The following is a 22,417-nucleotide window of genomic DNA, read 5'->3' as shown; positions in this document are numbered from 1 at the left end:
CGCCTGGAAACAATTTGATTAATGATTGATAGTACCTGTCAGACATTATTAAACTTTGCCCGGAAACAATTTGATTAATGACTGACTTTAGGTCATTGACCCCATTAACCACGTGTTCTCCCTAATGACTCTATGCCCATATTAGGACCATAAACCACGTGGTCCTGTCACGAGTTATAGGGTCCTTTCTACTCTCATTTTCATCTCACTTATTCTAATTTTGAAATTTATTTTAGCTAAAAGAACTGAAGTGAGACAATTCATCGATTTCTTCTACCATGGGTCCTCGGGGACTGGAGCTACTGAATAACACTAACCCAACTGAGTCTTTATATGTTGTCGAGTTTGCTCCTGATATTGCCTATGAAACACTTGAGTGGATTGTACAGAAATTCCGTCAAAGGGTATTAAATAATGGAGCCGAATTGATTATGAGGATGGAATCCTACGATCCTTCAAAGGTTTTAAAATTTACAATTTAATTTTTTACTGATTAAATAATTGAAGACCCCTGTGAGAATTGTGTCGGTTTTTGAAGTTGGATTAAATAAAAAAACAATTTTTTTATAACTTAAAGTAAGGAGCGACATTAAAACTTAAAACCAACAGAAATTATTCCGTATTTGAAAGGGGCTGTCCCCTCCTCAACGCCCCGCTCTTTACGCTAAAGTTTGACTCTTTCTCAAAACTCTACCTTATAAAACAATAAAAAATTTAGCGTAAAGAGCGGGGCGTTGATGAGGGGACAGCCCCTTTCATATATGGAATAATTTCTGTTCGTTTTCAGTTTTAATGTCGCTCCTTACTTTCAGTGAAAAAACTTGTTTTTTGTTTATGTAATTTCTGAATGTTTTTGAATTAATGCAGGTTTTGAATTTGGCTCACCGTACATGAATAATTAAAACGAAATTTGCATATTGATTTTACTTTTTTTTTAAACTAATAATAACCTTATAATAACCTATGTTTGATTTTTGTTCCAGTTGTTTAAGAATGACTCCTGAATAACAAAGGCTGTTTAATTAGAATAATAACCTCTTTTAAAAGTTAAAAAAAAAATTTAGCGTAAGAGTGAGCTATTGAGGAGAGGCAACCCATCTCATATACGTAATATTTTGGTTCGTTTTAAGTTTTAATGTTGCTTCTTACTTTTAGTTGAAAAAGACTTGTTTTTTATTTAATTACTCATTGTTTTTTAAATGTCAGGAAATCCAGCTCCCCCTCCATAGAAAATTCCCTTCACCCACGAGAAATTTCTCAATGGAAAGATTCTTACACGTAACTTAAATTAGCGATATTTGCGGAACTAATTTTATAAGGCATAGTAACAAAACGGCTCAAGGTGTCGAAACTATTTTTATGAAAATAAAAGTAACAAGTTGAGCAATTCTCAAATCACTGAAATGAATGAAAGAAAAAAGATATACGTAATAATTTATGTTCGTTTTAAGTTTTAATGTTATTCCTTACTTTCAGTTGGAAAAAACTTGTTTTATTGCTAAGATTCGCTGGAAAATACCAGAAACAAATTATTACTTATATAGGCCATTATTTAACAAAATTTTAACTTTAGTGTAAAGAACGAGGTATTGACGAGGGGGCGAAATTCCTCCTTAGTAGTAAAGCATTAATAGATACAAAACGTGATTGCGTAATTTGACTTTCACAAGCCTGAGGCATGGATATGCGTGCAGTTTAACCGGTACATTGGCTTACCACGGGCCAGTCACCTATTACTCTGAACCCTACATGCCTTGGCAGACAGGTTTTCTAATGTGACACTAATTTTTTTTGTGTGTCAATCGGCTAAAAAAAGCTGGTGGTTACTCCATATGATAACCTCATTAATTGGTTTTTTAAAAAACTTGCCAAGCTATAATGTACTCAATTAAAAACCCTATATAAATGAGATGATAGTGTACTGTATAATGCACAAGTGATGTTTTGGAGAGTATTGTCAATTTAAAATAGTTTAGAAATAAAAAAAATTTAACAAGAAATGGCTGAAAAGTGTTTTGAGGGAGATGGGTTGCATGGAGGGTTGAGTTGCACGAGGGTTCAGTTAAAGGGCTACAGTTACACGGGGGTTTAGTTAAATTTTCGTCTGAAAAATAGGAGTTCACACTTAAAAAGTTCTATTAAGAGCAATTTTTATGGAAATGGTTCATTTTTGAACCAAAACTATGCTTTTCTGACTGAAGATACACATTTGAATCAGAAAAAGTAAAAATGTACACAACTGAAACAGAGAAGTGTGTTTTGACTGTATTTTCTATAATTTCGTCTGAAAAATAGGAGTTTACACTTAGAAAGTTCTATTAAGAGCTATTTTTATGGAAATGGTTCATTTTTGAACCAAAGCCACGCTTTTCTGACTGAAGATACACATTTGAATCAGAAAAAGCGAAAATGTACGCAAGTAAAACAGAGAAGTGTGTTTTGACTGTATTTTCTATAATTTCGTCTGAAAAATAGGAGTTCTCACTTAAAAAGTTCTATTAAGAGCTATTTTTATGGAAATGGTTCATTTTTGAACCAAAACTATGCTTTTCTGACTGAAGATACACATATGAATCAGAAAAAGTGAAATTGTACATATCTGAAACAGAGAAATGTGTTTTGAACGTATTTTCTATAATTTCGTCTGAAAAATAGGAGTTCACACTTAAAAAGTTCTATTAAGAGCTATTTTTTACGGATATGGTTCATTTTTGCACCAAAACTACGCTTTTTTGACTGAAGATATACATTATAATCAGGAAAATTGTTTAAAAATATGCTAAAATATGATTCCCGTGAAACTATTGCAGTTTTCTATAAAAATGAATGATTTTCAAAATCAAAGAAAATGGTCCCCATTTAGCTAGTTAAAACTGCGCCTAAATTCTTGATTTTCATTCTAACTTAACTTGTAGGAATAGGAATTCGTTCAAACAAGTAAATCAGCTTTATTTAATGTATAATAGAGCACAAAAAAAGACTTTTATTTTTCCTCATTCTTGCCTCCATGACCAGGTGCTAACGCCTCTATCTCGCTTTCACTTAGTTTCCTTCTTAGTATACGTTAGTAATTATGATTACGCCATCGCCATACTTCATAATAGCCATCATGCGCTATGTAATGATAATCATCCAATCTAGGCTCCCGATCTAAAAAAAAAAAAATTTATAGAAAAACGTTTTACTAGTAAATTCAAATTTCAGAGGGACTTAGCCCCCCTCCCCTCCAACAATACAAAATCTTAAGAATATGACGAGTATATTTGATAGAAACGGCAAAGCACGCTTTTTTCTATTATGTAAATAATATCTCTCCTCCAGATGTATGTTTACAAGTTTTAATTGTTTTGAAAAACAGTTCTTTATCATTCAGAAACAAGCTTTTTCCAAACACGTTGTATTTTTTTCTGGTTTGAATGAAAAGCTTGCGTGTTACAAAGAGAGAGAAAGTTTTGAGAGTCAAATTTCACAGGCTCTTGCTATAAAAACTCGGCTTTACAGCTCTTAATGCTGTTCTGGGTGCTAAACGAGTCATTACCAAGGACTGGAATCCCCCCATGAGCATGGTGACATACGCCAACTGGCAAAATACTGGAAAAGGGTACAAAAAATCTGCAACTACGAGTGCATCCATGGCTTCTGATTCAGATTGCTTCTGAGTGATGTTTAATGTAATATTTTTGGTCACTTTTGGTGCATAGTTTTTGCAGTACAGAGTAGTTGGAACCTCAGATAACTCAAAGCTTATAAACCCAGTTCCAGTTTTAAAAATAAAAGATGCCGTTATCTAGCCTATATATTTAAGGTAATTTAAGAAATAGTAAAAGATATGGTCTCTATTGTACAATTTGTGGGGGTATAGCCAACTCGAGCTTATAAGGTGAGTGAAGGATCTTTTAAAGGCATTTTGGAGAAAAATATTGTTTCAACATTAAAATCTCCAGTACGTGTTAGACCAGATCATAACCCCCAAAGTCACTTCTGTTATCAGTCGTAATTTAAAAAGATTTTTTTTTCCTGTATTGTCTGTAGGCGGTAGCGTAAATTAGGAGAGGGCTACATGAGCAATCCTCCCCTCTATCTAGATCTTCATAAAAGCGAAAAGGAGGATTTGTATGCAAACTATTAAATGGAAAAACAAGTCACAACAACTGGTTTTGGGCCATATTCTGTAATAACACAAGGTTAAAATTAGCCCCTGATTTGTATTAACATCTTCATCTAGGACCAATTTCAGCCTGGTGCTATAAACGATCGTAAACGGCCGAAAATGCTCGTTTTGAGTTTGACTCGATTATTTATTGTAATTTCTTTTCAGTTTGGGTTTCATTTATTTATAGATGCTGATTAGTGGTAGTTTCACGTTTGGTAGATTATTTGATTTTATTTTTGCTCAATTTTTGTTTAATGGAATTGTTTACCTTTCTTTGAAAAACATATTTTGTAGAAAAGGTCAATATAAAAGTGTTATTCAAATTATTCCTTGAGTAGCTACCACTGTGAGGGATATAAGCCCTTTTTGACCCTTGATACAATAGGCAATGGTATAATATAGTGAACATACCTATAAATTTAATAACATAAAATATTTGATTCAATATGTGAAACGCATTAAGAACCTTATTCGGCATTGGGCCAGGTTTATAGACTGCCTATAGACGGTCCGTAATTTAAGCTAATAAAAGTCTAAAACTATAGAGTGGTTTATTGTAAAATTCGTTGCTTCACGAAAAAGGCAAGGGAAGATTTGGTTTTCTTGTAATCTTCAAGAACTTACTTTTGATTTCAGTTGAGTTTGTGAAAATTTAACCTTGGCCTTTTCTATTTATTTCAGCATCATTGTGTTTTAACTCTATATGTGTCTATATGTATATGACAAAAACATTTTTCTTGGGTTGATCTAGGTTCACTTAGAGTCGCGCGCGACTCTAAATGAACCTAGATCAACCCAAGAAAAATGTTTTTGTCACTCTAATAAGTTTATCGCTAGACATAGCTTAGTTTTTTTTTTCCAACTGAAAGTAAGGAACAACACTAATATTTTTTCAAACAGTTCGTGGTAACGAACTGTAAGTAAGGAGCGACTAGTTATTTTTATAGAAACTGCAATAGTTTAAACGAAATAATTTCAATTTTTTTTATAGAAAATGCATTAGTTTAAATGAAAAGTAGTAAATGCAATTTAATTTTGATTTTGTTATTCAGTTTCTTAATTAGAAAAATAAAAAAAACACTTTTTCCACATCAACATCGATAAATAAATGAAACCCAAAATGAACAGAAATTACAATAATTAACCGAGTCAAACTCAAAATGAGCAGAAATTAACATAAGTTGGGCGCGAAACCCCTATGCCTTCCCAAGGCCAGAACAAAATTCGCACTTTACTGAAAAATACAAGTGAATGTGCATTGTCAGTTTAATATACATATATTGATATTTAGTAATCAAAATGTTAATATCATTTGATTTATTAAAGGTGTAAAAGTAAAACCATTTGTATTTTTTCAGTAAAGTGCAAATTTTGTTCGTGTCTTGGGAAGGCATAGGTGTTTTGCGTCCAACTTATGTTAAAATGTCTTAAAAATGGAGTGATGTTTGTTCAGTTCCTTCTTACAATTCGAAACATTCACTTGTATTTTTCAGTAAAGTGCAAATTTTGTTCTGGCCTTGGGAAGGCATAGGGGTTTCGCGCCCAACTTATGTTAATTTCTGCTCGTTTTGAGTTTGACTTGGTTAATTATTGTAATTTCTGTTCATTTTGGATTTCATTTATTTATCGATGCTGATTTGTGGCAGTTTCACGATTGGTAGATTATTTGATGTTATTTTTGTTTAATGGAGTTCTTTACTTTTTTTTGAAAAAGTTATTTTGTGGGAAAAAGTGTTTTTTTTAATTTTTTCTAATTAAGAACGAAAATCCTTTTGTGGGAACATCTTATGTTTTTACGATGAACGTCATTTTTGTAATGAGACCCAGAAAGCGTTTCAAAAAAAATTCTTCCCTGGATTTGCCATAAATTCGCTACCGAAATATTCCAACTCTTGCATTTCAATGATAGAAATTCAAAATAAACTTTGAAAAATTAAGAGAATGTAACTGTGACAAGGTAAATCGCAAGAAAACACTACTGAAATATTCCAACTCTTGCATTTCAACGAAAGAAATTCAAAATGAACTTTGAAAAATCAAGAGAATGTAACTGTGACATGGTAAACCATTCTTTGACAAGGTAAACCACGACAGAACACTACTGAAATATTCAAACTCTTAATTTGGTCAAATTGGCCTCCAAAACATAATTTAATTTTCAATTGTAAAACTATTTTTTACTCATTTATTTTGATTAATACATACTCCTAAGAAAACTCTACTATCACATGGATATTAAAAACCAAATTAATGTTTGAACTAATCAAATAAGGAAAGGTAAATTTTTCAAAAACCCACCTGAAATCAACAGAAGGTACTTGAAGATTAAAAGAAAAACGAATCTTTCATTGCCTTTTCTCGAGGAACTGAATTGCTCAATAAACGACTGTAAAGTTTTAAAATTGTATTAGCTTAAATTACGGACCGTCTATAGGCAGTCTATAAACCTGGCCCAAGCATATTTTTAATATGATAATCTCTAAATTAAAGCATTTTATACTATTAAAAAAACTTCCTATTTTAATTAAACAATACGTCTCTTAATTTGGTGAAATTGGGCTCCAAAACATAATTTAATTTTCAATTGCAAAACTATTTTTTACTCATTTTTTGTTTTTAATACATAGTCTTAGGAAAATTTCATAGCCACATATAGACTTAAAACCCAACGATGCTGAAATAAATAGAAAAGGCCAAGGTTAAATTTTCACAAACTCAACTGAAATCAAAAGTAAGTTCTTGAAGATTACAAGAAAACCAAATCTTTCCTTGCCTTTTCGTGAAGCAACTAATTGTTCAAAACAACACTCTATAGTTTTGGACTTTTATTAGCTTAAATAACGGACCGTCTATAGGGAGTCTATAAACCTGGCCCAATGCCAAATATGGTTCTTAATGCGTTTCACATATTGAATGAAATATTTTATTTAGTAATTTTATAGATATGTTCACTATATTATACCATTGCCTATTGTATCAAGGGTCAAAAAGGGCTTATATCCCTCACAGGGGTAGCTAGTCAAGGAAGAATTTGAATAACCCTTTTATACTGACCTTTTCTACAAAATATGTTTTTCAAAGAGAGGTAAAGAATTCCATTAAACAAAAATTAAGCAAAAATAAAATCAAATAATCTACCAAACATGAAACTACCACTAATTAGCATCTATAAATAAATGAAACCCAAACTGAAAAGCAATTACAATAAATAATCGAGTAAAACTCAAAATGAGCATTTTCGGCCGTTTACGATCGTTTATAGCACCAGGCTGAAATTGGTCCTAGATGAAGATGTTAATACAAATCAGGGGCTAATTTTAACCTTGTATTATTACAGAATATGGCCCAAAACCAGTTGCTGTGACTTGTTTTTCCATTTAATAGTTTGCATACAAATCCTCCTTTTCCCTTTTATGAAGATCTCGATAGAGGGGAGGATTGCTCATGTAGCCCTCTCCTAATGTACGCTACCGCCTACAAACAATACAGGAAAAAAAATCTTTTTAAATTACGACTGATAACAGAAGTGACTTTGGAGGTTATGATCTGGTCTAACATGTACTGGAGATTTTAATGTTGAAACAATATTTTTCTCCAAAATGCTTTTAAAAGATCCTTCACTCACCTTATAAGGTCGAGTTGGCTATACCCCCACAAATTGTATAATAAAAACCATATCTTTTACTATTTCTTAAATTACATTAAATATCTAGATAACGGCATCTTTTATTTTTAAAACTGGAACTGGGTTTATAAGCTTTGAGTTATCTGAGGTTCCCACTACTCTGTAATGCATAAACTATGCACCAAAAATGACCAAAAATATGACATTAAACATCACTCAGAAGTAATCTGAATCAGAAGCCATGGCGGCACTCGTAGTTGCAGATTTTCTGTACCCTTTTCCAGTATTTTGCCAGTTGGCGTATGTCACCATGCTTATGGGGGGATTCCAGTCCTTGGTAATGACTCGTTTAGCACCCAGAACAGCATTAAGAGCTGTAAAGTCGAGTTTTTATAGAAAGAGCCTGTGAAATTTGACTCCCAAAACTCTCACTCTCTTTGTAACACGCAAGCTTTTCATTCAAACCAGAAAAATACAACATGTTTGGAAAAAAAGCTTGTTTCTGAATGATAAAGAACTGTTTTTCAAAACAATTAAAACTTGTAAACATACCTGTGGAGGAGAGATTTTATTTATATAGTAGAAAAATGTATGCTTTGACGTTTCTATCGAATATACTCGTCACCTTCTTAAGATTTTGTATTGTTGGAGGGGAGGGGGGCTAAGTCCCTCTGAAATTTGAATTTACTAGTAAAACGTTTTTCTTTAATTTTTTTTTTTTAGATCGGGAGCCTAGATTGGATGATGATCATTACATAACGCATGATGGCTATTATGAAGTATGGCGATGCCGTGATCATAATTACTACCGTATACTAAGAAGGAAACTAAGTGAAAGTGAGATAGAGGCGTTAGCACCTGGTCATGGAGGGAAGAACGATGAAAAATAATAGTCTTTTTTTTGTGCGCTATTATACATTAAATAAAGCTGATTTACTTGTTTGAATGAAGTCATATTACTACAAGTTAAGTTAGAATGAAAATCAAGAATTTAGGCGCAATTTTAACTAGCTAAATGGGGACCATTTTCTTTGATTTTGAAAATCATTCATTTTTATAGAAAACTGCAATAGTTTCACGGGAATCATCTTTTAGCATATTTTTAAACAATTTATCTGATTATAATGTATGTCTTCAGTCAGAAAAGCGTAGTTTTGGTTCAAAAATGAACCATATCCATAAAAATAGCTCTTAATAGAACTTTCTAAGTGTGAACTCCTATTTTTCAGACGAAATTATAGAAAATACAGTCAAAACACACTTCTCTGTTTCAGTTGTGTACATTTTTACTTTTTCTCATTCAAATGTGTATCTTCAGTCAGAAAAGCATAGTTTTGGTTCAAAAATGAACCATTTCCATAAAAATAGCTCTTAATAGAACTTTTTAAGTGTGAACTCCTATTTTTCAGACGAAAATTTAACTAAACCCCCGTGTAACTGTAGCCCTTTAACTGAACCCTCGTGCAACTCAACCCTCCATGCAACCCATCTCCCTCAAATTACTTTTCAGCCATTTCTTGTTAAATTTTTTTATTTCTAAACTATTTTAAATTGACAATACTCTCCAAAACATCACTTGTGCATTATACAGTACACTATCATCTCATTTATATAGGGTTTTTAATTGAGTACATTATAGCTTGCCAAGTTTTTTTAAAAAACCGACTAATCAAGTTATCATATGGAGTAACCACCAGCTTTCTTTAGCCGTTTGACACACAAAAAATGAGTGTCACAATAGAAAACCTGTCTGCCAAGCCATGTAGGGTTCATAGTAATAGGTAACTGGCCCGTGGTAAGCCAATGTACCGGTTAAACTGCACGCATATCCATGCCTCAGGCTTGTGAAAGTCAAATTACGCAATCACGTTTTGTATCTATTAATGCTTTACTACTCTCATTAGGTAATATGCGGGGTTCTTCCCCTCGTCAATACCTCGCTCTTTACGCTAAAGTTCGAATTCTGTTCCAATGCTTTAAGAATGACCCTTGAACCACAAATGCCTCAATAAGAATAAACAGCTCATTTAAGAGTACTAAACAAACGTTAGCGGAAAGAGCGAGGTATTGAGGAGGGGACAAACCCCCGCATATACGTAATAATTTCTGTTCGTTTTAAGTTTTGATGTTGCTCCTTACTTTCAGTTGAAAAAACTTGTTTTTTATTTAATTTCTTATTCTTTTTTAAATAATGTTGAAAAATCCAGCGCCCCCTTCATGGAAATTATCTTCCCTTATGAGAATTTCCTCCATGGAAAGATCCTCCCACGTAACCCTTGAAAAAAAAAAACAACAAAAAAACAAATAAACACACATCCGTGATCTTTCTTTTGGCAAAAATACAAAATTCTACATTTGTGCAGATAGGAGCTTGAAATCTCCACACTAGGGTTCTCTGATACGTTGAATCTGATGGTGTGACTTTAATTAAGATTCTAAGACTTTTAAGGGTTGTTTTCCCCTTTTTTCAAAAACAAGGCAAATTGTTTCAGGCTCGTAACGTTTGATGAGTAAGATTAAACTTGATAAAAGTTAAATATTTAAAATCAACATAAAAATCTGATTCTTTTGATATATCTATTGATATAAAAGTTCCATTTTTTAGAGTTTTGCTTACTATTGAGCCGGGTCTCTCCTTACTTACAGCTCGATGACGAACTGTTTGATGACAATCTGTTGGAAACCAATGGGTGTCGGGATTCTTGGGGGGGGGGGATCTTGATGAAAATTATAGTGCCCAAATTTAGTATACCTGGGAGTCTTGGAGCAGTGGCTTTTAAGATATATTGGTAGAAAATTTGTATTTTTTTATGAGAAGGTTGTTCATTAGTACATGTTTATTTGTTTTTAATTATTTTTCTTTCTCAAGACTGACTGTATAAACAATATGGGGTATAGCAATAGCAATAAAACAATATTGTATAAACAATAAAGGGTTGTTGAACAAAAGAGGAGGGCTCGTTTGAATGGGAATTGAGATTTCTACTTCCCTTTTTAAGAAACAGAATAGGTAATTTAGCAGCTAAGTTGTAATTCCTCCCAGTTTTAGTGTGAAATAACAACTTTGGCCCAAAGGAGGCCAAAACGCTATTGAGTAAGACCAGAGTAACACCGGAAAGACCAGAGTGTCAATTGTACTTCACAGAAAACTATTTTTTTTTTCGGGCTGTGTGTTTGATTTCTCATAACGTCACCAAAAGAAGAAGAAGAAAACAACAACAAAAGAACCTGACCAAGATCATAGGTAGAACAATAGCGCCGCCTAAGTAAAGAGTGAAGTGGGCTCTATGCATTATTTTCTCTTCTTTTTTATTTTCACCAAGGCACTTTGTATGGAAGGAGTTGTTGTAGAAACTTTGGAGGGGACTCTTTCCATTGGAAATTGAAAGTTCTAGTGCTCTTTTAAGAAACAAAAGTGATTGGAAAGCAAGTAACCCCTCCCACGCCACTTTTTGTGCCGATCGAAGTTTAGAGATGGCCATTTTGCTCAGCCTAGTTGAAAGGCACAAAAATATCCATCCTGTGGTGACATGACCTCCCACAGCCATTGGGACAAGGGCTGCAAGTTATGCAATTTGCAGGTGGTTTGCATATAGCATTTGTTTTTGGGTAACGGGGGCATGTTCTATGCTCGGTGTAGGAAAAGGCTAAAGGTATTGAAGTGAAGCTTTCAGGGACCGTCGAGGGGAGTGTTGAATTAAATCAAAACACACTATGTGCATGAAGGTTGTCAAAAGGGTGTATCAGTGATATTTTAGGAACGGCTTAGAGTATTTGCTTTAGTATTAAGTGCTTTCATTTTATTTAGTTTCACATCCTTCTCAAGCTTCGCCTAAAGTTTCAACTTAATACCATATTCTGTTCCTTAAATATTGCATCTATGTCATTTTGACAACCTGGATACACTTAAAGTCTTTTGATTTAGTTCAATGGTTGTAATAGTAGCCGTAGCAGTCGCAATTGCAGTAGTAGCAGTGGTAGTAGTAAAAACAAAATTAAAGAAATGAACCGAGAGTAGAGTAAGAGGTACCATTTTTGGTGTGCCCCTGTACCAGACGGGTTTCTAAGGTAACACCCATTTTTTGGGGGGTCAATCAGAGAGAGAGCGGTGGTTACTCCATATACAGTAACTTGATTAGTAGGTTTTTTTAATAAACCTGGCAATGTATAATGTACTCAACCATGTTTTGAGAGTTTGATTACATGCCTTACCAGACGGGTTTCTAAGGTGACACCCATTTTTTTGGGGTCAATCAGAGAGAGAGCAGCGGTTATTCCATATACAGTAACTTGATTAGTAGGGTTTTTTTTAAACTTGGCAACGTATAATGTACTCAAGCATGTCTATGATTTCTATGCAGTGTAACTTGATTAATTTTGTAGATAGTCTTGTACACTTTTAGTGTGAATTTTTCAAAGAGAGTGAGTATTTGACATTTTTGCAAAAAGGGATAAGGAATTCGCAAATTGGACTCTATGAACGATATTAATTAATGTTTTGAATAATAGGAGTGTGGATGATTCTAATTAGTGATTGGATTGTATGACGGTGGAGAAAAAAAAAAGATTAAACTGATTAACATTTAAGGTAACCCCAAAGGGGTTGTTAACTCAGGTAATTTGTTACTTGACCTAGCTTTACCTCTCCGATGTGGTCTGTATAATACACAAGTAACGTTTGAAAAGTATTGTCAATTTAAAATAGGATCTAACGTTCCCTTCGTCCCCCCATTTCTGAGCGGCAGGGGAGGGTAGGAGAGGGGGAGGGGGAGTCAATTTTGGAGGTAACACATTCTAAATGAGAAATGGTAAAATACCCGAGACAATGAACAAGTCCCAATATGGCAAGTATTTAGTTAATATAATGCTTGGAAGAGAAATTAAGTTTTGAGGGGGGGTGTAAAAATGGTACTTATTTAATATCCAGGTAAACATAAAACTGGAAATGCCTCAGCAGAAATAGACTATTGCTTCTTTCTAAACTTATCAATATTCCTTGACAAATTTTTTTTTTATTTTTACTGTATTGCTATTATTCAAAACAATGCATTGTCTATGCCACATCAAACTAGCGAATAATTATCGTGGCTTTTTAGGTTTTAAATTTTTTTTCAGTTTAATTAATAAAATAAAAAAATGATGAAATTTAGATTTGTCTAAGCTATATTTTGACTAATTTATATGAAGTGAGGGGGGTGGGGCAAGTAGACAGTAAAAAAAACTATAGGAAAGGCTGACCTTAATTTTATATTTGTTTTAAAAAATTCTAAATTTGAAATACCCCGTTTAACATTTTTCTATTCATTCTTAAGGAGTAATATACTTTTACTTCTTTCTGAACAGTATGGGGTGTGGGTGTGGGAAAGTATTTAGTTAAAATAATGCTAAAAAGGGGGAAATTAAGTTTTGAGGGGGGTGTAAAAATGGTACTTATTTAAAATCCCGGTAAACATACGACTAGAAATGCTTCAGGAGAAATAGACTATTGCTTCTTTCTGAACTAATCAATATTCCTTGACAAATATATTTTTTTATTTTTACTGTATTGCTATTATTCAAAACATTGCATTATCTATGCCACGTCAAACTAGCGAATAATTATCGTTGCTTTTTAGGTGTTAAATTTTTTTTCATTGTAATTAATAACATAAAAAAATGATTAAATTTAGATTTGGCTAAGCTATATTTCGACTACTTTCTATAACGTGCGGGGGGCCCCCGAAAGGAGTCAGGTAAAATAAAGCGAGGCCGGGGGACATTAAGTTTTGAGGGAGGTGTAAAAATGCTACTTATTTAATACCCCGGTAAACATTTGACTTGAAATGCTTCAGGAGAAAGAGACTATTACTTCTTTCTGAACTGTCTGGGGAGTGGGTGGGGGCAAGTATTTAGTGAAAATAATGCTCAAAAGGGGGAAATTTAGTTTTGAGGGGGGTGTAGAAATGCTTGAGGAGAAATAGACTATTGCTTCTTTCTGAACTAATCGTGATTGTTTTACAACTATGCTTTTATTTTTACTTTATTGCTATTTGTCCTCATGATTATATGAATGTACAGTGTATTTTCACGACGACAAGCCTGAGGCATGAATATACAGTGTGGTTTGACGATTACATTGCAAAAAGCGAGCAATCCTTTTATATTATATATGTATATAGTGAACAAACACGTTTTGATAGTATAATTTATATTATTTGATGCAGCCAGATGGCTTTTTTAAACAATATCATCATAACATGTTTTTTTTTGTTTTTTTTTTGGCAATTTAAAATTTTTTATTACAACAATTAAAATTAATTTAGATCGTAGCTCTATGTTTGCTCGTTTTATATACTTCAGCTTGTCTATTCATTTGTGTTAAATAAAAATCTTGAATCTGGAAAATGAAAAAATAAGTATTTAAACAAAATGTACGATGCTGCTAATTAAAGAATAGTAGACTACACTCAGAATTGTTTGATTGACATATGCTGTTAAATCACTTTACGTAAAAAGCTAACTATATTTGCAAAAAGGGATAAGGGATTCGTGAATTGGACCGTACGAACGATCTTATTTGAATAATAGTAAAAATCCAGAGCTAGTTTAGGTTGGAGTTGCACGGGGGTTGAGTTGCATGAGGGTTCAGTTAAAGAGGGCTCACTTGCACAAGGGTTCAGATGCATGGGGGTTCAGTTGCTTGGGGTTCTGTTACACGGGGATTCAGTTACAATGGAACCCACACAAAAACAATGGGGCACACACTAAAGCCAAATTAGGCCAGTGGCCTATGAGAAATCGTAAAATACCCGAGACAATGAACAAGTCCCGATATGGCAAGTATTTAGTTAATATAATGCTTGGAAGAGAAATTAAGTTTTGAGGGGGGGGGTGTAAAAATGGTACTTATTTAATATCCCGGTAAACATACGGCTAGAAATGCTTCAGGAGAAATAGACTTTTGCTTCTTTCTGAACTAATCAATATTCCTTGACAAATATTTTTTTATTTTTACTGTATTGCTATTATCCAAAACATTGCATTGTCTATGCCACATCAAAATAGCTAATAATTATCGTGGATTTTTTGTTGTTAAATTTTTTTTTTATTTTAATTAATAAAATAAAAAATTATTAAATTTACATTTGGCTAAGCTCTATTTTGATTACTTTATATGACGGGAGAGGGGGGGGGGAAAGTATTCAGTTAAAATAAAGCGCGGAAGCGGGAAATTAATTTTTGAGGGAGTATTCAAAATGATACTTATTTAATAACCCGGTAAACATTTGACTAGAAAGGCGTCAGGAGTAATAGACTAGTGCTACTTTCTGAACGGTCTGGGGAGTGGGTGGGGGCAGTTATTTAGTGAAAATAACGATAAAAAGAGGAGAAATAGACGTTGTGTCCAAGAAGATTTAGGATTCATTAACATTTTTCAACTTTATTTCTTTTTTTCTTTTTGTACATATCAGAAAATGTCAAAATATGCTTATGGTTCTAATAACTGTGCTCAATAATTGGTCAGAGACACGATGTAGCTTTCCCACTGGAGGTTTTATGACTCCTCCCCACAATGAATTCAGATGGTTTTAGGACTCATCTCACTACCCATAACTCCATTAAACCTTGAGCGAAGATATAAAAGTTTGATGAAGTATTTCCCTACTTAACAACTACATTAATAGCCTCCAAGATGATAGGACTGTATGACACAGAATTTATCGGATTAAAAAAATCATCTTGTGGTGTTATATTTGAATGTGCTTTTTTATTATTGTCTATGGATCTCATATCCCGGTACACATACGACTAGAAATGCTTCAGGAGAAATAGACTATTGGTTCTTTCTGAACAAATCAATATTTCTTGACAAATGTTTTTTTATTTTTATTCTATTGCTATTATTCAAAACACTGCATTGTATATGCCAAATCAAACAAGCGAATAATTATCCTGGCTTTTTTGGTGTTCAATTTTTTATTCAGCGTAATTAATAACATACAAAATTATGAAATTTAGATTTTGTTAAGCTGTATTTTGACTAATTTATATGACGTGCGAGGGGGGGCGGAAAGTATTCAGTTAAAATAAAGCTAGGAAGGGGGAAATTAAATTTTGAGGGAGGTGTAAAAATGCTACTTATTTAATACCCCGGTAAACATTTGACTTGAAATGCTTCAGGAGAAATAGACTATTGCTTCTTTCTGAACTGTCTGGGGAGTGGGCGGGGCAAGTATTTAGTGAAAATAATGCTAAAAAGGGGGAAAATAGAAGCTGTTTCCAAAAGATTTAGGATTCATTAACATTTTTCAACTTTATTTATTTTTTTATTTTTGTACATATCTTAAAATGTCAAAATATGCTTATGGTTCTAACAATTGTGCTCTATGATTGGTCAGAGACACGATGTGGCTTTCCCACTGGAGGTTTTATGACTCCTCCCCAAAATGAATTCAGATGGTTTTAGGACTCATCTCACTACCCATAACTCAATTCAACCTTGAGCGAAGGTATAAAAGTTTGATGAAGTATTTCTCTGCTTAACGACTACATTAATAGCCTCCAAGATGATAGGACTGTATGACACAGAATTTATCGGATTAAAAAAATCATCTTGTGGTGTTATATTTGAATGTGCTTTTTTATTATTGTCTATGGATCTCGAAGAAATTGACTGTTATCATTGGATAGTGAAGGGGGAAGGGGTGGAGTTCAGGAGGAAGTCAGTGAAATTTGCAGCTTTTTCGGGGTTGAAGCACTCTACGTAAAGGGTAATGTACCTACAGATAAAGTTTTAATTCAAAAGTGTGACCCTAGGATTCCACTTTTCAATCTAGAAGAGTTTAAGTGTCCTATATTTGAAGGGGATTATCATCGTCCTGAAGACGTGGTTAGGTTCTTCGCCCAGTGGATACCTAAGGACATGCCTGATCATGATAAATCCATAACACATGGTAAAAAAAAAATATTATATATCAATGGTTCATTGTTTCTGGCTTTTTAAGTGTTAAATCAAATTAATTTTTTTTTTTAAATATGTGTTTTTTTTTTGTTTTTTTCTCTCAAAAAAAAAATCCTTTTTAAATGTTAATCAAAAAAAATCTTTAAGATTAAACCGTCTATATTCGTTATGATATTTTTATTCATTTCTTTAATTAATTAAGAAATTTTAAGCAGGTAAAAACGACTTTCTTGAATTCACTTCTTGAACCCAGTACAGATATTTAATTCAAGAAATCATAATAAAATCTCAAGTAAGTAATACAGTGTTTATTGTTTTCACCTATTGGATACAAAATCCTGAAATTTCATTCAAGAAATTATGAAGGAATTATAATTAGGTAATACACTCATTCTTGAGGTCACCTCTTGTATGCACAATTCAGATATTTCATTTAAGAAATTATCAAAAATTGTGAGTAAGTAGCAAGTTCTTTCTTGAATTCGCCTCCTGGATAAATAAAAAAGACATTTCATTCAAGAAATTATGACAAAATTCTAAGTAAGTAACAAATTCTTTCTTGAAGTTACCTCATGGATACACAATGCAGAAATTTCATTTCAGAAATTATCAAAAATTGTAAGTAAGTAGCAAATTCTTTCTCGAATTCGCCTCCTGGATCAATAAAAAAGACATTTCATTAAAGAAATTATGACAAAATTCTAAGCAAGTAACAAACTCTTTCTTGAAGTTACCTCATGGATACACAAGGCATAAATTTCATTTAAGAAATTGTGAAAAAATTGTAAGCAAGTAACAAAACTCTTTCCTGAAGTCACCTCGTGGATACACAATGCAGAAATTTCATTAAGGAAATTATGAAAAAATTGTAATTAGTAGCAAATTCTTTCTTGAATTCACCTGATGGATAAACAAAAAGACATTTCGTTCAAGAAATTATTACAAAATTCCAAGTAAGTAACAAACTCATTATTGTTTTCACGACTTAGATACATGATGTAGAAATTTTATTCAAGAAATTATAATAAAATTCTCAGTAAGTAACAATTTCTTTCTTAAAGTCAATTCTTGGATACACAATAAGGAAATTTCATTTAAGAAATTATCAAAAAATTGTAAGCAAGTAACAAACTCTTTCCTGAAGTCACCTCTTGGATACACAATGCAGAAACTTCATTTAAGAAATTATCAAAAATTGTAAGTAAGTAGCAAATTCTTTCTTAAATTTGCCTCTTGGATAAACAAAAAAAAAGATATTTCATTCAATAAATTATGAAAAAATTCTAAATATGTAGAAAATCCGTTCTTTAAGTTACTTCAGGGATACACGACACAGAAAATTAATTATCTAAATGATAGACACTATCAAGTAAATAGCAAACTCTCTCTTGAATTCACCTACTGGATAAATAAAAAAGACATATTATTCAATACATTATTACAAACTTGTAAGTAAGTAACAAACTGTTTCTTGAATCCTTCTCCTGAATGCACAATACAGATATTTCATTTAAGAAATTACGAAAAAATTGTAAGCAAGTAACAAACTCTTTCTTGAATACACCTCGTGGATACACAATGCAGAAATTTCATTAAAGAAATTATGAGAAAATTGTAAGTAAGTAGCAAATTCTTTCTTGAATTCACCTGCCGGATAAACAAAAAGACATTTCGTTCAAGAAATTATGAGAAAATTCCAAGTAAGTAACAAACTCTTTATTGTTTTCACAACTTAGATATATGATGTAGAAATTTAATTCAAGAAATTATAAAAAAAAGGAAAGTAAGTAACAAACTCTTTATTGATTTTCATCTCTTGGATACAAAAAAAAGACATTTCATTCAAGAAATTATGAAAAAATTATAAGTAAAACATTCATTCTTGAATTCGCCGTTTACATGCACAATACAGAAATTTCATTCTATGGGACCTCTAAACATGATTAAACACGTTTTGAAACTATATGCTATTTGCTTGCCTTTCCTCGTCACCTTTCCAAACGAACGGGGATTCCCCACTGGTTCCTACACATTGCAAAAAAGTGACCAGTACGAAAACTCCACGTTTTCAACCAGACTGGTTTTTTAGACAACACCCATTGTCAGGTTGGCCGAGTGGTTAAGGTGCTAGACTTAGGATTTGGTCCCCATATGGGGTCGTGGGTTCGAGTCCCACACCTGACAATTTCCTCCAAAAGTCGACAGGAATGCCCCCCTCCAGCGCTTTCTCGGATATGTTGAATAAAATATGCAAAGTCGACATAGCTTTATTTCATTTTTTAAGGTTAATTTAGACGAGGTTACGTGCGCGCACGTAACCTGTACTGTATTTCTGTATTGTGCATGTAAACGGCGAATTCAAGAATGAGTTTTTTACTTACTTAGAATTTTGTCATAATTTCTTGAATGAAATGTCTTTTTTTGTATCCAAGAGGTGAAATCAATAAAGAGTTTGTTACTTACTTTCTTTCTTTTTTAATTTCTCGAAATAAATTTGTACAACTTGTATCTAAGTCGTGAAAACAATAAAGAGTTTGTTACTTACTTGGAATTTTCTGATTATTTCTTGGACGAAATATGTTTTTTTTATCCAGCACGTGAATTCAAGAGAGAATTTCCTACTTACTTACAATTTTCTAATAATTTCTTTAATAAAATTTATGCATTTTGTATTCACGAGGTGTATTCAAGAGAGAGTTTGTTACTTGCTTACAATTTTTTCGTAATTTCTTAAATGAAATATCTGTATTGTGCATTCAGGAGGAGGATTCAAGAAACAGTTTGTTACTTACTTATAATTTTGTCATAATTTCTTGAATGAAATGTCTTTTTTATTTATCCAGGAGGCGAATTCAAGAAAGAATTTGCTACTTACTTACAATTTTCGATAATTTCTTAAATGAAATTTCTGCGTTGTGTATCCATGAGGTAACTTCAAGAAAGGATTTGTTTCTTATTAAAATTTTGTTATAGTTTTTTGAATAAAATGACTTTTTTTTGTTTGTTCAAGAGGCAAATTCAAGAAAGAAATTGCTACGTATTTATAATTTTTTATAATTTCTTATATGAAGTTTCTGCATTGTTTATACAAGAGTTAACTTCAGGAAAGAGTTTGTTACTTGCTTACAATTTTTTCATAATTTATTTAATGAAATTTCCGTATTGTGTATCCAAGAGGTGAATTCAGGAAATAATTTGCTACTTGCTTACAATTTTTTCATAATTTATTTAATTAAATTTCTAAATCGTGTATATAATTCGTGAAAACAATAATGAGTTTGTTACTTACTTGAAATTTTGTCATAATTTCTTTAACGAAATTTCTTTTTGTTTATCCAGCAGGTGAATTCAAGACATAATTTGCTACTTACTTACAATTTTTTCATAATTTCCTTAATAAAATTTCTGCATTGTGTATCCACAAGGTGACTTCAGGAAAGAGTTTTGTTACTTGCTTACAATTTTTTAATAATTTATTAAATGAAATTTCTGCATTATGTATCCATGAGGTAACTTCAAGAAAGAGTTTGTTACTTACTTAGAATTTTGTCATAATTTCTTAAATGAAATGTCTTTTTTATTTATCCAGGAGGGGAATTCAAGAAAGAATTTGCTATTTACTTACACTTTTTGATAATTTCTTAAATGAAATTTCTGCATTGTGTATCCATGAGGTAACTTCAAGAAAGAGTTTGTTACTTAATTGGAACTTTGTTATAAGTTATTGAATGAAATATCTTTTTTACTTATCCAGAAGGCGAATTTAAGAAAGAATTTACTACTTAATTACAATTTTTGATAATTTCTTAAATGAAGTTTCTGTATTGTTCATATAAGAGGTGATCTCAAGAATGAGTGTGTTACCTATTTACAATTCCTTCATAATTTCTTGAATGAAATTTCAGTATTGTGTATCCAATACGTGAAAACAATAAAGACTTTATTACTTACTTGCGATTTTATTATGATTTCTTGAATTAAATATCTGTATTGTGTCCAGGAAGCGAATTCAAGAAAGCCATTGTTACTTACTTACAATTTCTTAATAATTTAAATAAATGAATAAAACTATTCTAAAGGATAAAGACGGGTTAAGCTTCAAGATATTTATTGCTTAAACGTATTAACAGATTTTTTTTTGAAAAAAAAACACAAAAACAAAACAAAACACATATTTACATAAAAATAGTACTCAGAGCTCACACTTGAACACCCAGAAACAATGATCTTATTATATGCATTAGTTTTTTTTTAAACACTTCTTATAGATCTATCATGATCAGGTATGTCCTTAGGTATATCCAATGCGCGAAGAACTTAACCTCGTCATCGGGAAGCTAATAGTCCCCTTCAAATTTAGGACACTTAAACTCTTCTAGATTGAAAAGTGGAATCCTAGTGTTACACTTTTGAATTAAAACTTTATCTGTAGGTACATTGCCCATTACGTAGAGTGCTTCAACATCGAAAAAGCTGTAAGTTTAACTGAATTCCTCCTGAACATCTTTCTATTCCTGACCAGTGTTATTAAGTCTTGTAATAACTCTATCATAGAATCCCAGTCTGTATACTTACCGTAACGTAGTATCTCACAAGATCTTATCATCCTCAAACTGATTATAGTTAACTATCCAATGATAACAGTCAATCTCTTCGAGATCCAGAGACAATAATAAAAAAGCACATTCAAATATAACACGACAAGATGATTTTTTTAATCCGATAAATTATGTATCATACAGTCTTATCATCTTGTAGGCTATTAATTTAGTCGTTAAACAGAAAAATACTTCATCAAACTTGTATATCTTTAGTCAATGTTGAATTGAGTTTTGAGTAGTGAGATGAGTCCTAAAAACATCTGAATTAACTTTGGAGAGGAGGCATACATCCTACAGTGGGAAAGCTACACCATGTCTCTGATCATTCATGGAGCACTGTTATTAGAACCATACGCATATTTTGACATTTTAAGATATGTACAGAAAGAGAAAAATTAATAAAGTTGAAAAATGTTAATGAATCCTAAATCTTTTGGAAACAGATTCTATTTTTCCCCTTTTTAGCATTATTTTCACTAGATACTTGCCCCAACCCACTCCCCCGACAGTTCAGAAAGAAGCAATAGTCTATTTCTCCTGAAGCATTTAAAGTCAAATGTTTACCGGGGTATTAAATATGTAGCATTTTTACACCTCCCTCAAAACTTAATTTCCCCCTTCCTAGCTTTATTTTAACTGAATACTTGCCCCCACCCCCCTCACAGCATATAAAGTAGTAAAAATATATCTTATCCAAAAATAAAATTCATAATATTTTATTTTATTAATTAAACTGAAAAAAAAAATTTAACACCTAAAAAGCCACGATAATTATTCGCTAGTTTGATGTGACATAGACAATGCAGTGTTTTGAAAAATATCAATACAGTAAAAATAAAAAAAATATTTGTCAAGAAATATTGATTTGTTCAGAAAGAACCAATAGTCTATTTCTCTTGAAGCATTTCTAGTCGTATGTTTACCGGGATATGAGATCCATAGACAATAATAAAAAAGCACATTCAAATATAACACCACAAGATGATTTTTTTAATCCGATAAATTCTGTGTCATACAGTCCTATCATCTTGGAGGCTATTAATGTAGTTGTTAAGTAGAGAAATACTTCATCAAACTTTTATATCTTCGCTCAAGGT

General features: G+C 32.2%; 1 protein-coding gene across 1 annotated transcript in view; it reads left to right on the top strand.

Moving 5' to 3' along the window:
- The first annotated feature begins 240 nt into the window (after window positions 1-240).
- The window catches only part of LOC148938709 (anoctamin-10-like), a 98,615-nt gene continuing 76,438 nt past the window's right edge, over window positions 241-22,417 (top strand). Inside the window, exon 1 of the mRNA XM_089107598.1 lies at window positions 241-461. Coding sequence (XP_088963724.1) covers window positions 279-461 — 183 coding nt within the window. The 5' untranslated portion in view covers window positions 241-278. The remainder of the gene's footprint in view (window positions 462-22,417) is intronic.

Source organism: Artemia sp. Qi Xiang Cuo, unplaced genomic scaffold (genome assembly GCF_049724085.1).
Source record: "Artemia sp. Qi Xiang Cuo unplaced genomic scaffold, ASM4972408v1 HiC_scaffold_3018, whole genome shotgun sequence".
NCBI lineage: Eukaryota > Metazoa > Arthropoda > Branchiopoda > Anostraca > Artemiidae > Artemia > Artemia sp. Qi Xiang Cuo.
Note: the sequence above shows the minus strand (reverse complement) of the source record. Positions and strands in the feature narration are given on the sequence as shown.